The sequence below is a fragment of the Anabas testudineus genome, chromosome 4, assembly GCF_900324465.2.
Source record: "Anabas testudineus chromosome 4, fAnaTes1.2, whole genome shotgun sequence".
Lineage (NCBI taxonomy): Eukaryota > Metazoa > Chordata > Actinopteri > Anabantiformes > Anabantidae > Anabas > Anabas testudineus.
In genome coordinates, this window is record NC_046613.1 from 15,048,052 (window position 1) to 15,064,640 (window position 16,589).

Below are 16,589 nucleotides of genomic sequence, written 5' to 3' on the forward strand. Positions count from 1 at the left end.
ATTTATGATGCATGATCTCATGTTTATGGTGAGTCCTTTAAATGAAAGTGCCAACTTGTATAGTCATACTGTAACGTGTCGGTCTTTCTCTTTTAACCTTTCTTTGTTGTCTCTTTTGCTTTTCTGTCTTCTTTTAGATGAGTCAGTTATCAAAGACATGGTGGGTCCAGACTGGAAGCAGAGGTGGCTGAACTGGAAGAATCGCACACCAGATCAGGTCTGAGTTCAAGTGGTCTCAAGTATCTAAGTATAATTGCAGTTGTTTTAGAGGCTCCCCTAAAAACTTCTGGCACACTGGTTAGAATTCACCCTTTCTTTTAACATTTCAGCACGTTCGTAATGAAACCAAAAACGAACTGGACCGTTTGCTGAAGCTGCACGATAACCACACTGCTTACTTGGCCAATGATGAGGTCACCACAGTTAGAAAGAACTTGGAGGGACGAGGGGTTGAAGTTGACCCTGTTCTGGTGGGATCCCATCTCCTGTGTCACTGGCTTTTAAATAAAAAATTAATGATTAGAAAAATAATTGGATGTTGACTGCCACACATTAACACTGACTTCTTTCCTCTGACAGATCAAAGATACATGGCATCAGCTGTATCGCCGACACTTCTTGCAGAAGGCACTGTCCCACTGTAACCTCTGCAAGAGAGGTTTTTACTATTACCAGCGACACTTTGTTGACTCTGAGGTAAGGAGAGTTGGGTCTTTTGTACCCTCGTCAGGGCAATGTGTAAAAAGTTGAACTGTGTGCCTGCATGTTTTCACAGTTGGAGTGCAATGATGTGGTACTGTTCTGGAGGATCCAGAGGATGCTGGTCATCACAGCCAACACTCTCCGACAGCAGCTCACCAACACTGAGGGTAAACACTGAGAATTATGATGAAAGAATGATATAACAGATTTCCTCTGTTTATGTAAAAAGAAGCTTCAAACACTCAAAACACAAATCAAAGTATGTTTTAATGTCAGGGTTTGCATTTTCTGACACATCAGTTGCACTGTTTGTAATTTGTGCACGGTTTGAAACAGTATTTCGGGCGCAAATTGTTTTTCCAGAATGTAATGTTCACCAAAAACAGTCCAAATCAAATACTTGTTGTCTAATTATGCTTGAATGTGGCAGCTAAGCATTTATTTCTGCTAGTCTGAACTTAGAGATATGATTTATCCCAGAAAATCTAGAAATTACTGGATGCTACTTACTGGATTAGATATTGATTTTTGTGCTGTGTGTTTCTCTATCTGCCTTATCAGTGCGCCGGTTGGAGAAAAACGTGAAGGAGGTGTTGGATGACTTTGGGGAGGACTTGGAGAAGAAGACACAGCTCATCACTGGCCGCCGAGTTCAGCTGGCTGAGGATCTCAGTAAGACACAAAAACCTTGGAAAAATAGAAATGTTCATCTAAAGGTCTAAATTGGTTGGTTGTAATCACACATATGGAATCCTACATAGTAATTTTAATTAGATGATAGTCATCCAAAACTTGACCTCAGCATAACTTAGCATCATGCATGGGCTTCCATGCATTCATATATGTTCATGTTGTTCAGTTTCAGGTAATAGGTAGTATTTCCATTATAATGATCTTGGAATTGTCAGTAGGTGGCAGTAGTGCTTAAGGAAACCAGTCTGACTGCAGGATTTTTCCAGTTAATGCATTGAGTTGATACTGTACAGACAGGTTGAAATAACTTCTTTTGCATATGTGTACAAAGTCAATGGATGAACGGTCCAGTGAGACTAAGCATATTTGACATACATGGCCCTGATGCGTTTGTGTGTGTTCAGCCAACAGTTCAGCCGTCTGTTAAGGCAAAGCTTTAACAAGAATAATTTGCAGAGTGCCCATATGCCTAGAAGGCAAGCCCAGGCTCTCACTCTCTCTGTTTCTATATTTCTTTTATACAAAAACAAATTTCAGACCATGGCAACTGTTGCTTTTTCTATTAATGCCACCCTCTTTAGTTTTACCTATGCAAATGATGAAAATTGACTTTCCAAATTGGACTGCTGCTGCTAATTTAGTTAGGTTATGCTGATGCTAAATGAATCATGAATATAAAAAATAAAAAGATTTTCTTCTTTAAAAAAAAAAATCATCAGTCAGACCCAAACATATGATTCTGCAACAAATGTTGTGGATGTGGCCTGCATGAGACCACCAATATGGCTCTGGTTTCAGTTATGGCTTGGTGTTAATGGAAACCAGAGGTGGACGGAGAGGATTTTTGTGCTTTCTGCACTGGTACAAACACACACCACTAACAACAACTCTAGTTGTTATGTATTAATTATGTCTGGGCTGTGCCATCAATGACTAGCCTGTGCATATTGTCTTCATGGACATTTAAGTCTTGCTTTATCGTCAGGGGTAATTTGAGGTGAATACTAACTACTGTCAGCCACCACTAACAGTGGTTATACTTCAGATTTTCTCCAGGAAATTTCCCTGCTGATACAGGGCTCAGAAAACATGCTGTATGTGGGCCAATCTCCACATTCCCCCCTGTGGGGAAACTTTTAATCATCCAATGTGCAATTGTGTGTAAGATAGAGAATCAGTAAATGTAATGCAAGTTTCCTCATTTACCTAATTTAAAAACATTTTTGTATATACTGTCTGAAGTATTTTTATAGTGTGGTTAACATAGTGTGCTTTAATTGCACTGATTATTGGGGGTGGAAACTATATATCTACTAATTTATACCTGTCTTCTTGCTGAAGCCTCCTATTAGCAACTTGTACAATATGTGTTGAGGGCTCTGCAGCTTTGGTCTTACTCAGCAAACTCTACTTGCTAAGGAAGGTTTGTATTCACAAAGTGGCCAAGTGCCATTTCAGAACTCTGTATGCATTACATTTACTGATAAACATCATGATAGTTCCTGTCACTACAAAGGCACACACACTGACAAGTATACTCACACTTCTACCAAAGTATAAAATTCACACACATTGCTCATTTAAACTGATTCATTCCTACACTCAAAATGCCATTGAATTCCTTAAAAAAAAAAAAAAACATTTAAAAGAGAGTTTTATCAACTTTCCTGACTGACACATGCCTTAGCAATATTCTTAGGTTTCAGCTGAGGTTGACAAATTTCTGCCCTCTGGTCCTGTTGTCTACTACTACCTGCTGCAGCATTTTGATTTGATCAGATTCTAACTTCTGGGTGTTGCTCAGGTCTCACACACTCATCCATTAACCCAGTAAGAGTGTTCTACGTTTGCGTTCATACGCAAACGTGCATACAGTACCTATTGTTCCCTTCTTAGTGTAGGCTTCCTGACTACTGATAGGGGACTTGTGTTGTAAAGGTCTACAGGTGAATGAAAGAAGGCTTGAGTGGTTGGTCTATGTATGTGTTGATATCGTTGACCAAGACTTGGTTATCGCCTTAAGAAAACACACACACCTCCCATTCATTTACTTTTTTCCTTTGTTACTACCAGTGTAAATACACACACAAGCACATGAGTACTCATATCATGTAGGAACAGGATACATAATGCATTGTGCATCTAAATGGAAAACATTCAGAGTCACACATAAACACAAATTTCATACAAGCATATAAATACATGCAGACACTGTCAAACTATTACAAACTGCTATATGATTGAGTCTGAGGAGATTACAGAGGTGACTGTTTTGCTTCCTCTGCAGTGGAGTCAGGTTTTCTGTAACACCAGCCTAGAGGAAAGAACACACACGCACACACTGGTCCTCTATCCATTCCCCACACTGCTAGGAATCCTGAGACTTGCCCAGCCTTGCAAATCCAATAAGGCAAGTCGACCCCAAACTTTCCCAAACAGAAATGACATTCCCACTTCCCTCCACCGAGTCAGTGCTAGGGGAATGTGGTTGGGTTTTGTCACAGGATCCTACAGCGTAGGAATTCTCAGACCTGCCTGGCCTTGTAAATCCTATAAGGCATGTTGATCCCAAACTTTCCCAAAGAGCAATGGCATTCCCACTTCCCACCACTGAAGACTCCCATCAGTGGTATAATGTGGTTGTATTATGTCACAGGATTTTCGAAGCATTAATGTAAAAGCCCTAGGAAATGAAACAAGCTGGAGAAAAGATAGGGTAAAAAAGAAAACTGTAGTTTAATCTTATACTCTAATACAAAACTTAGCACCACTCTGTGCACCCTGGTGGCCTAGGGGTTGACGGTGCAGACCATGAACCACAACTGTACCGGTTTGTGTTTGGCCAGGCATTTTGTTAAATGTTTCCCATGTATCTTTCCTGTCTGTCTTCTCTCTAATAAATGAATACGCTTCTAAAAAAATACTAAAGGTATATAAAACACCCCATTTTTTTTTGTAACATAACTTCAGTATTCTGCAAGTATACCTTTCAACCTGCATATATTACCAAGTCCTCATTTTCTAGTGATGTCAGATTTTTCTTTTCCACCTACCAAGAAAATGTTGTTCCAGACATTTAGCTTTGTCAATCTGTCAGGTTGAGTTAGTGGGTGAGTGGAGGATCTGGGTCATTAGTTGTCTGACACTTTGCACAGGGTTCTCTGTGTAATGCAGCCTAAACCAGCGTGTGTGGGCGTGAGGATGTGGGTCCATCAGTCTAGAACTGAACTGCATGGCTGATGGGCTGACTGTGTGACATGCCTCAAAGCACAAAGTGAGAACACTTCCTTGGGGCAAGTTTTTGGGTGTTTTTTTTTTTTTTTTTTTTTTTCTTCTTTTTTGAGTAAAAGTCCAGAGCCAAAGGTTTCTGTTGCAGAAATGTTCCACTTGTGCTCTTTAAATTCTCTTTATAAGTCCTGTTTGAGCCTTTTGGGTTTATTACTTAGGCATTGGCATGTCCGGTTAGTGGTATCTGGGAGGAGTAAATGCAGCAAAGTAGCATTTCTTTGTATTTTCTAGAATTTTGATCTCTCCAAATACACTGTCTTTATAGGATAAATATATCACCCATTCTTTGTCTACTGAAAACACACATTCTGTACTGATGTCAGCTGTAGACAGGCTTTGAGCTGCACACACCACATCTGCAAGACATGGGATTTTGTATGACTGTGAATTAGCCTTACTCTATGCATTACTATGCAGCCTCAACTCCACCACCCGCACATCTCATTCTTTGGCCAAGCAGGTCAAATTGGCAGAAAATATGGCCTGAACCTGCAGGTCAGTCAGCTAATACCACAGGCTACTTGATCCAGGTAGCTTTCGTTTACATGCCTCTATCTGTCTGGATTGTCTCAGTTTCACTGCCTCTGTGAAATTGTGGCCAACTGACCCTGTCCCTGTTTTGCCTTTACTCCCTCTTGACAGAAAGGGAGAGGGGAAAAATTGGGGAAACTGAGAGGTTAGGCAACCTTCACCTAACAGCATCTTCTGTAAGAAATGGAGGGAAAAGAGAGAGCTATGGGCGGCAGCAGAAAGGATAAACACACTTAACAAAGGCAGAAATGTGTTCCCGGGGGCAGTCTGCTGTTAAGCGCAATCTGCCTCTACTCGCAGACGGGCCCAGCATTGCTCAGGTTACAAATACAGGTCAGGTGTGTGCGTCAATGAGTAAGACCGTGAAAGCACCATGAATAAGTGGTACAATGTAAACTGCAAAGAGGTGTGTGTATTTGTCAGCATGTGCCAGACCAGCTGTATGGCACAGTGCCGTCTCTGGAGCAAAGCCCAGGCCTAATGTGCAAGCGCAGGACTTTGAGGAGAGCAGTGTGATGCCGCTCAACTGCTTCATTGCGCCTCATAGAAACTGCATTTTGTGAGTGTGTGTATGTGTGTGTTGTTCTGGAACAACCACTTTGATGGCTGGTTTGAGAAAGCGGAAGTATACCAGAGTGTTTCCAGAATCACTGCTCTATTGTGAAGAGTTGGTTGTCATATTTAGTAATGGGAGAATAATAATATGAGTAATTTATCTGTCTACTAGCGATCCACAGCCTTTGCTTGCAGTTTTTGTAAATTGTTGTCTGCATGGCTGTTTGTCAGCCTTGTCCGACTGATGCGGAGCGCTAACACACGCACCTGCATACACACACATATGTTCAGCACTGTATGTAGTTGTGAGGACACAGCACCTTACCCTAACTTTACCTATTACTCTATAACCACATTTTAACCCACAAACAGGCCTTTTGAGTCCATTAAAATCTTAGTTTGGTTGCTAATTTTTTTTTATTTCTCTAAGAATACTTGATTCAAATGAACACCTGGCCATCACACAGCATTTTACAATACGTTCATTATTGCTCAATACAACAATGTGTGGAAAGTTATGAATTTCAGCTTTTGTGTTAACGCTCTTTGGGGGTTAAGGAATTAAAGGTGTCAACAGAAGGTGCTCTGAAGAACAATGATAATGTGTGAAGTGTTTGCGCGTTTGCACATGCAGCCACTTTCTCCTTTTCCTTTTTCTTCTGCAGAAGCAGAACACAATAAAGCTCTGGTTGTCTGGGCTTGCTCACCGGAATGTCCTCTTAGCCTCACGCTCACTTCATTTCCTTTCATCTCCTCCCCCTCCTGCTCCTTTGAGCAGCCTCCTCCAGAGTGATTAGTGAGGGCTCAATGAGAAGTGTTCTGTTCTCCTCTGCTGTAGGGATGACGTATCGTCTTAAGGTGTTGTGTGCACATGTGCCTGCGCTCGGGGCAGAGAGTAACAGAGCCTATCAGCATGATGTTGCTGCTCTTGCAAAAACCCTTACAGCATGATCACGTTCTGTGCTTGTGGAAATTGGAGAATTGTATTTGACTGTCACAACACCTTGGGCAAGATATTAACCAAAATATTAACCTTTTGGAAATACAACCTGGAGACACACTCAATTTCTGCTTTCATTTACACATATAGCAGAAAATGAATCTGAATAGTTTCATAAGCAATGGGGCTTTATACAGTACTTTTGTATGGATATACACTAAGTGAATACAGGAAGTTAGCTTCCTAAAGTTGCTACTAAATGTTAGTGAAGTTTTCACCTTCTACACTTCAACTATCTTTACAGTTACTCTTCTCAGAATCCTTTCACAGGTCATGAATGCCATCTTATTAAGAATGGAAAACCAAAACAAACTTAAAAAAAAAAAAGATGTAGTTTCAAATTTATTAACATCACTGTAGACATGACCTGAGTCAACTGGTCTGCATTTTGGAACGTAGGGGGAGGTTTTGTGCAGTGAGATACTAGACAGGGTGTCTGCTCTTTGGCATGTTTGAGGTTCCTGCCCTTGCACTCCTACTTCAATCTGACCTTTATGAATTTGAATTTCCTCATCTGTTGTTATGTTTCTACATCTACACTTTTTTCTGTTGCTTCCTCTTAGATACTGTCTTCCCTCAAAATATCTAACTTCTTGGCTCTCTGCAACACTCAATTTCACTCCTGAGCACAGTTTTCATTGTCTCTAAATTTAATTGAAGATAGTTAGCAGTGTGGCACGGTAAACTGAAAGGCTTAGTAGCTTTACAATAAAAGTTAGTTTTTTCCCACGAAGGAGGAAACCTCAGGCTTCAGAGTTGCTGCCAAATGATCCATTTTCCCCCAGGAGCATCAAGTACACAAACACTGGATCCACAGTTGTCATAACACTGGCACAGATGAGGCGGCCCCTTCGGCATTTTTTCTAATCTTATCCTGTTAATGTTGTGTGAAAGCGATTTCCGAAATGAACAGGCTTACTACTTTTCTATTGCAACGGACTGTTATGCCTTTTTCCACATCTTATGACAGCCCTCTTTGTACAGTCTCCACTCCTGGATTAGCAAAGAACAATGGTAGTACAGTATAAAAGACATTTTTGTCACTATTTTTGGTTTACCACAGCAGGCTTCCTTCACCTATTATTACTGACTTCCTCCTGGCCTTGAGAGTGTCCATTAATAGTTTTAGATATAGGATCATCTAGGTCACGTTTTTCTTTTATAGTCTACATTAAACTTCCACATTTTCAACATTTAGCTTTGAATCATCAGTTTGACTATGATATTATGAATTTTGTTTCTCTGTGCCTATCTTATGATCACCTTTACTGACTGTATCTCTCCCTACGAGGCAGATCATAAGTAGCATGACTGATGTTAAACATGTGGTATCTTTCTTTCTTTTTGTTTTTACAAAGTTAGTTCCTCTTTACGTCTCACTGTCTTCAATTATCATAGCTCCCCTGTTGCTTGCTGTTATTTGTTATACTTGTTAACACAGTGTCAATGTTTTTTATAAAACTGCTGAAAAACACTTTGGCTTTTCTTCCTCTTACTCCTTTCTTCTCTCCAGCAAAGGTTCAAGCAGTGAGCTGCCCCCATTTACCATAATCATGACCTGCTTCTCTTTACACTTTCTCATCATCTATCACTTTCCTCGTATTCCCTCTACAACGCACTTGTTCCATTAACTCCAATTCATCGACCCTTTCTCTCATGTCAAGAAGCAGCAGTGTCTTTACAAAACATTTTGAAAAGACAGTGTTTGAAGCTATCTCAGTATCTAAATAATAAGCTTTTGATAACAGTTTGTGGTGATGTTGGTGAAACAGGCTTGCATGTATCACATAAGTACCTTGTTATATAGTGTATAATGTTTGTACTACAAGGTTCCTACACATAGACATCCATTAAGTAACTGACAGACCATCTGCAGATGATGTGGCTGCTCTTGAATATCCCCCCTAGGCACAAACTCAAGAAATAAATCCATTGGACAAAGGAAATAAGGAGAAAGAGCTGTGTGTTTTTGATGACAACCGATCAGGAGGTGATGATGAAAGTGGTGATCATTTCACTCTCCTCAGGGAGGGAGGAAGAGTATGTGTGGGAAAATAGGAAAGAAAAGGAGGTGTGTGATGGGTGGGGGATGTCAGTAAGGCTTCTGTTCACATGTTTCCAGTACAGTGAGGCCACCAGGGACCCATTCCCACTGATCCTCTTGTCACTCTCTCTCACACACACACACACACACAAAGGTCTGACATCAAGTGCTAGTCATGTTGACATAATTGGAAAACCATGCATCCCTACTCTTTAACTGTTAAAAAGTGATAGCCTTGTGTTAGAATTTTCTCATGTCATTATGTGTTAAACACTTTCTTTGATTTATCGTTGTCTAGTCCAGGAGTTTGAGACTCATTTAAAAAAGAGGAAAGGTAAGGTAATATTGGTTAACTTTGTGGATGTTTCACTATAGTATTTTTGATCTTTGTGATCCTTGTTTTAAGAAAACACTGTTGCACTAAAGGCACTAGTACCTTGTCCATACTGCATCTGCAAGTACAACTTCTGCACTTCAGTGACTCCAGCCTGTAGGCCTAAACAGGCCTTTTCTCAAGGCTCAATGGAATTCCAGGTGTATTTGTTATCTCCTTAGTGTTATATGGTTGTCAAGGTGTGAGGGGTCCAGAGAGGTTGGGAACATGTATTTACCTGGTGGCAGCAAGCGTGAAGAACAGAGCTGGACTGTCTTGGCTCTGTCATCTTGTTTGAATCAGAGTATCTGGGACAGCACCATGTCAAGATATGACTGGGACAAACTGATTAAAATGGATATCGCAATAAGTCCTGCTTATCAACTTGCTTGAATGCATGTGTTTTCAAACCTTTGTGTGTGTGTGTTTTTGTGTTCGCATTCTGGAGTTTGGCATTCGTTGAATTGGTCCACACACCTGTGTCTGATTCCGCAGAGGGGAGTTTGTCCGAGGAGATTATGACAGGATCTCAGTTTGAACCAGACTTGTCGGCATAATATCCTGAGGCCCATGTGGTTTTGCAAGATTAATTGCCACTTAGGTTCAGCACAGGCTTCCATTTGGGTGCAAAAGGTAAGTCTTGGAAATCTTCACACTCCTGACTTGCTGTGATTTATGCTATGAGCCAGAAGTAGACTTACTGTTGCTCTGTACGTTTTAAGAATTGGTATAGGAAGTGAGGGTGATCGTTCACTGCTATACTTGATGATAAGTTAGTCTGTTCTCCACTGTTGCATCATTACCTGAACACTTTCCATGTATGCCTTCTCACAGTTAAACACCCCAGGCCTGCACTAAAATCTGTAATGTATTGTCCTTCAAAGGCAAACGCAATGGTTGCCAATAAAACCTACACCACACAGCCCAAAAACAGTCATCAATTAGCTCTTTCAAAGGATTTTCCCTTCATTTAGCTGTTTTTGTTTAGTCTGCCCTGGGCCTGACCCCAAGCTTTGACCTGTTTAGAACTGCATACAGTATGACCTTCCCAAGGCTTCCCTGCTCTCTCTCGCATCTGTTTTTTAGATAAGAGTCGTGAGTATGACAGCTGATTCATTGCTCTGTCACTGACATGGAGTTTGGGCTGATGACGTCTCCCATGGCCCAGTTTTTATAGCATGACAATTCAGATTTAGTGACAAATCAAGCAGCACGCTGAGGAAAAAAGGCTTTTCTGTTTGTTACATTAAGAGATCATCTTTCGAGGAAGGAAACAGCAGAGTGTTTAAACATACAATGTCCCCACCTACACTGTGACCTTGGCAGTCATGGGATATAAAACGTTTCTTCATGAATGATGACACTTGAAGATAGGAACCAAATCTTGCACCCCATTGTCTCTCGTGACCATACTGTGAACTGCTGCTGTCTTGTCAGTTTCAGAGCAGCATGCTAAAGTAGCCTCAACCTTGGCACCAGGCTTGAGCCACTGAAATCTTTCTGTCGCCACTTCTTCATAACCGACATCCTTTCTTTATGGTTCCCTCCCTTTTGCATCCACTGAAGAACAGTGGCGATCTCCCACAGGAAGAGGATTAGTTTTTTCTCTGAGTAAGTTGCAGGCTTCTCTCTCATCTGTTTCTCTCCCATGTTTTCTCTCTCCTCTGTGGTGGCTACTTGTCCAGCAGGGCCATGCAGTTTCACAGTCTAATTACAGGTCAATTAGAGGCTTTCTGGCTCAGCCCTCTTTCTGCCAGCGCTTCAGCTGTAGCAGGCTTTGGGGACTCTACAGAGTGAGAGTGAATGAGAGATCATTTCATGTGGAGATCAGCCAAGAGAAGGCCTTGAAAGAGGGGATTGGGGAAAAGGCTCCCCTGTCTTTCTCTGAATGGGTGAGAGTCCCTCCACCCTCAGCAACCCACACAACACCCAGCATCTTAAAGAAGGGGCCTCTGGGATAGAGGCCAGAGGATTATGGGAATATTCATGACCAGATAAAGGGGTGAGCGGTTGAATGACTGTGTTTTGGGGCTCATCTCTTAGGTAAACAGGAACCTAAATGGAGTTTTAGATTGCTACTCCCACTGCTCAGTGAGCACCAGGGAATGGTGACTCTGTCCACATTTTTTGTTGCATTTCCACAGGATGATGAATAGAAATCCTTGTTGTGGCCTTTTCTTTCTCTTGCTGCTGTCTTTTGGAGGCAAACAGATGGTACCAGGAGAAATAAATATCTGTTTCTCAACCACAGAATATTGGCTTTTCTGTAAGACACCATTCACATCCACCTGTGGCCTCATGGGCTCCCGCAACTTTTGAGGGCTCATTTTAAAGTCATTAAGCATTCTGCTGTAAGGAGATGGTTGATGGGCCTTGCTGTTTTCATTTATGCCGTCTTTTCTCCAAAATGTCAAGGCTGGAACTTGCAGTTTGCAGATAGTTTAGCACAAGTTAGTTAGTTGACCGGTCACTTCAAGCTTATTAAACATAATATTTACCTAAAAATTTTTATTTTTTGCTGATTGTGCTTTGAGGCCTGACTTGAGGCCAACATCAGAGACTAGCTCAAATAGATCATTGTTCCTCAAAAAGTTTCTTCTTCAAATTTTGTTCATTCTGGTTCAAAATAAAACAAATCTTGAAATAATGTGCTCAGTAGTTCTTAAGCCAGCCAACAAGTGCATACCCGTTCTAAGAGCAGAGATAATCAACCCTGAATGCTGCTGTTTCAGTACTAAAAACAACAGGATCTCGATAAATACTGTGCAGCACTGGATGATCAATGGGCTGCAGTTGTTTCAATAGAAGATGTTGAAGAGAAGACGGTGATCTCCATCATGCCGTCACGGCCAGTCTGGGTATTCAATGTCTTTTGTGCCACTAGTGATCTAGCAGAGCATCTCTTCCCAATAGTTGCCAAGATCATAAATGTTTGAACTGTATTAAACGGGCTGCACGTGAAATACTGAAGCCTCATAGAGCACCTTCCCACGAGCCACATCTAAACCCAGTTAGAGGCTTTGAAGCTTGAGCCAGGGGATTTCCCATGTTTTGATGATCTGACAGTTGGTACCCTCCTTCCCTCACACCAGCCAAAACTCCACACCCTGCACCATACCTCACACCTCTTTTTCTTCAGGTCAGACAGATGTTGATAATCCTGCTCTGATTGGCTTGGATTGAGTTATGTTCTTCTGTGGTCAGGGCACACAGCCCACACGGATGAACTCTGTCAGCTGCCTTTGAGCTGTGCCCTGCGGCGGGCCTGCCTGTTGGAATGGCGTACCGCAGGGTTATGTTTCATTGAGCCCCACACCTGCTGCAGTGACTTGTCAGCGCACCCCTCGACGGGGCCCCTTAATGCCTCCATTAGGTGTTGTAATCTCCCCCTAACGCCCTGCCATTTTGCCTGAGTGTGTTAACGGAGTATCAAAGGATGGGGATTTTTTTTAACCACCTGCCAGCACTGAGTGTGTAGGAAGGTGAAAAAAGGTGGAGGTGGCATGACTCTACAGCTCTTGCTGGTTTTCAAGACATTGCGGTGGTTCTGTGTGTCGTTCAGGGCCAAGCTTTTCTGGCTGTCAGTGAATTTTTCTCAGATCTGCCTACCTGTGTGAGTTTGTGTGTCACTTTTCAGCTCTGCTAGTGTTTCAGGACGTGTGTGGGGGTGTGCCTGCATATCTCCTAACAACCCTCTGCTTTTCATCCATAAGGAAAAGGATACCTCGGCAGCTCAGTGCTCCCATCAAAGGGGCTGCATACAAGCCCCCGAGTACGATATTTAGTTTCACTCCAAAGCACGCACACAGTTATCACCTTTGTGCAGACATGAAATGGACACTTACGACACTCGTACTCTGAGGTCCAAACCGCAGTGATGTATCTCCCTGAAAATGGTCTTTTTAAAGCAGTGCTTTCATTGGGCCTCCTTCTAGGAAAACAATCGACAATAGGTTGCCTATGGATCTCGTGTGGCTGATTGATCAAGATAGAGCAGTGCTAGTTTGTTCTTCAGAGCTGGTGTTTGAGTTTGTGCTTGGGGGAGATCCAGACAGATTAGCAAGGGTGACAGGGAAGCTGGAGAGCCAGCCAGGCCTGGAGGTGCAGCTGGCATTGCGAGCCATGGCTCCTTTTTTGCCGCGTTGGCCCGCAGACTTCCTTCAGACACTGTTTAATCAGCGATTAAGACTGTCTCGTGTGACAGTACATGTTGGGAGGAAGGATTGTCCGTCTTATGCAGTCTCCGGACAATAAGAGTGTAATCATGAAAAGAAGTGACTGTTTTTTCCAGTAGATTCCCCCTCTTTCATGTGAAAATTTGTCGTTAAGGTATCTCCTTCTGTCCATTAGCAATGTACCCAGGAGGTACATGCCATGAAAAAGGGGAGGCCGAGGGCTTTGATGTGGTCTCTGCTAACTGGAAAAGTGTGCACGAGCCTTCATGACCAGATGTGCAAAGGAGGTTTGGTTTGGCTGTCACTGTCAAAGGAACCATCTGGTGTTTTGGAGTAATATGTTAGAGAATCTCTATCTACAGAAATCTACTGGAAGCAGTTGAATAACCAGCTACCCATCTTGATTGTTTGATTTAATGTTTATTACTTTATGTTATATTGATGTGTAAATTGTGAATTTGTTCTTCTTTTTTTCATCTTCACATTTGAAAACATCCAATTAGAGACCATTGGGTTCTTCTATGTAAAAAAATAACTAATAATTTACTGATTATTGAAATTGTTGGTCACTTAAATCATTGTTACAGCCCCGCAAAGAAAAGGACCAAATGCTCTTATACTTAAATGATTAACTTTTGTCTTTTATTCTGAAAACTAAAAATTCAAAATTGTTTCAGGCAGTTTTCTTAAGGGTGCCTAATTATTGACTAAACTTATCTTGTGGCTTTATTGCAGAGAAGGTTCGTGAGATCCAGGAGAAACTCGAAGCCTTCATAGAAGCTCTTCACAAGGAGAAATGAGACTACCAGGTATTCGCCTCACTGTAATAAATCTTACCAGTTACATGTTTACAAATGACCATGAGCAATGCAACATAACCAAAGAAACAAAACATATTGTTATTATGTAATTGAATTGTATATCTGATTTGTTTTCCCTCATTTTATTCTCTTTACAGAACTATAAGTACATTTTTGGATCACACGAAAGAAATGCACTGAAAAAAGAAACAACTAAATGTGTAAATGACTGTCATCCCCACCTGGTCCTGTCCCACCACTCACCTGATTTTAACACCCACCTTTTGGCTTTCTGCTCCTTACTGGACTATTAATGGAAGGATAAACCTGACAGTTTACAAGCTTTCTTTTTGAATCTCTCTTTTTTTTCCACTCTTGCAAACTATCCTGGGTCAAAGGAGAACTGCTGCACAGGAGTCTCAATCATGGGAAAAACATTAGCACTCTAAGTGTTAGACATTTGACCATGTTCTTATTTTTATTAGGTTCATTTTCCCTGGCTGGTGGTGTTTGTGTATACAAGAATAAATGAGGGTCCATATTCACTGATCTGTGTTCAGAGAGACACCAGTGGCACTGGTCTTAATGGGTCTGACTGATAGATACAAGATTTGCCTCCATTTAATGTTAAAAATTATTTTTAGTTGCACTTAAAAAGCACTTAAGTTTGCTCCATTTACTAAACATGCGACCCTAAATGAGACGGTTAAGTTCCAACAAACGTCCTTTGTCCTTAAATCTGTAAGAATAGAAAGTAACATGGTTACAGATTCAGCTTCCTCTCCACTGTCTTAACAGGATACAATCACCTCAGATGACAGAAGGTAATGGAAACAATATTACGGAAAGATATTCTTTCTATCTCATTGTTGTAATCAAAACAGATTTGTTTCATAAATACTATGTTTGCTTGTCTGCCAAATGCACATAATACTCCAGTCATGCCTCTAACTCAGTTTTTGTTTGTTTTTGTTTCTGTATGTCTGTGTTTGATATTCTATCATCGTACATTAACAACATCTACTCTTTACTCTTCCCATGTCACAACAGACAAATGACATGCAGCTTCCCCTAAAGATAGATAGCACTCTTAAAAGATTCAAAAAGGAATTAAACATATATTCAGGATGTTTCATCATCTAAATGTTTTATTAAGCTGCACTTTTTAACTGGTTACATGATCAAGTATTTTAACACATTACAAGATGTCATTACTCAGTATCATTATCAGTTGTGTTTTGCCCTCCATTTGTCGATTTGAATAACAATGAAACAACACATCCACCAGTTTAAATGTATGTTTTATTTAATTTTGAATTTGAATTATATTTTCTGCCAGTTATTCCTTTTCTCCTTTGGCCGAGTCTTGTGTCCGGTTCTTCTTGGTCCAGTTTTACAGGGGTAGGTGGGTTGATATGTTTCCAAACTGTGCCAGGTTATTGAAACATTAAGATCTTAGATCTCTTGCTGCTTCAGGGATGACTGAAGCAGCAAGAGAAGGAATGACAACTTATTGATTCTTCTACCAGTGACTATTCATCCTTCTTGCTTCCTCACATCACTCACCACTGTCTCTGCACCTCCATCTTTCAGGCCATGCTGATTCTTTCCATCACCCTTCTAAACATCCACTCACTCCTCCTAGCTTAAAAAAAAATCCTCATATATTTTACTTCAATGGGGGTGAAAAACTGTGGTGGTAACCCTGCTGTCTTTCGTTCAAATGTGTATATGGGTATACATATAATATGCTGGGCGCTCTGTACAGAAAAAAGTTCATGGGAGGTCTTGGAGCTACTATCATGTACAGCACGTGTATGCAAATGCAAAAATGTTTTATGTTGTAGAAAGTAATGTTTGCATGGCGTATCCCATCAGAGGTGGTTTATTTATTAATTTGTGTTCAAATGAAAAACAATAAAATTGACATAAAATTAAAAAAAGGGCATTTTTCCTGCTTTTCCAGTCAGCGTTGAACCTATTTTGTTCACTAAAGCTCGAGCCATGCTGGTGCCGTGATTCTAGAGATGATCCACATACTTGAATTTGTCAACCTGTCCACTTGGAGACATATATATAAAATCAATGTTGATGTATAGGTTTACATTTGTCCTTAGAGACTTGTGTTGTATGCGCAGTTGTTTCCATTACTTTGTTTGCCGTTATCGCACAACTGGTTGCTGTTGAATGCAGTGACCTGTGTGCTGATGTGCTGAGGCCTCGCTCCAGGTTCTTGACAAACCCTCTGAGTATTTAACTCTGCAGGCTCTTATCTCATCCCAGAGCAGGCTGAAGACGTGCTGCAGCCTGAAGCAGCAACTAGAGAGAGGCAGGCAGCTGAGGGTCTGACTGATTAATAAGTCTGAGTCCAGAGATCCTCCACTCCTGGGCATCCTCTCTTCTTTCACAAGAGCCTAGTTGTTATTGC

At 41.2% G+C, this 16,589-nt stretch overlaps 1 protein-coding gene across 4 annotated transcripts in view; it reads left to right on the forward strand.

Annotated features, from left to right (window-relative positions):
• The window catches only part of opa1 (OPA1 mitochondrial dynamin like GTPase), a 32,499-nt gene extending 16,579 nt beyond the window's left edge, over window positions 1–15,920 (forward strand). For all 4 annotated transcript variants that reach the window (XM_026345121.1, XM_026345123.1, XM_026345122.1 and 1 more), the window contains 7 exons: window positions 138–217; window positions 330–470; window positions 580–696; window positions 776–869; window positions 1,264–1,374; window positions 14,097–14,170; window positions 14,320–15,920. In XM_026345121.1, the coding sequence (XP_026200906.1) occupies window positions 138–217; window positions 330–470; window positions 580–696; window positions 776–869; window positions 1,264–1,374; window positions 14,097–14,161 (608 nt within the window). In that variant the 3' untranslated portion in view covers window positions 14,162–14,170; window positions 14,320–15,920. The remainder of the gene's footprint in view (window positions 1–137; window positions 218–329; window positions 471–579; window positions 697–775; window positions 870–1,263; window positions 1,375–14,096; window positions 14,171–14,319) is intronic.
• Window positions 15,921–16,589: the final 669 nt, after the last annotated feature.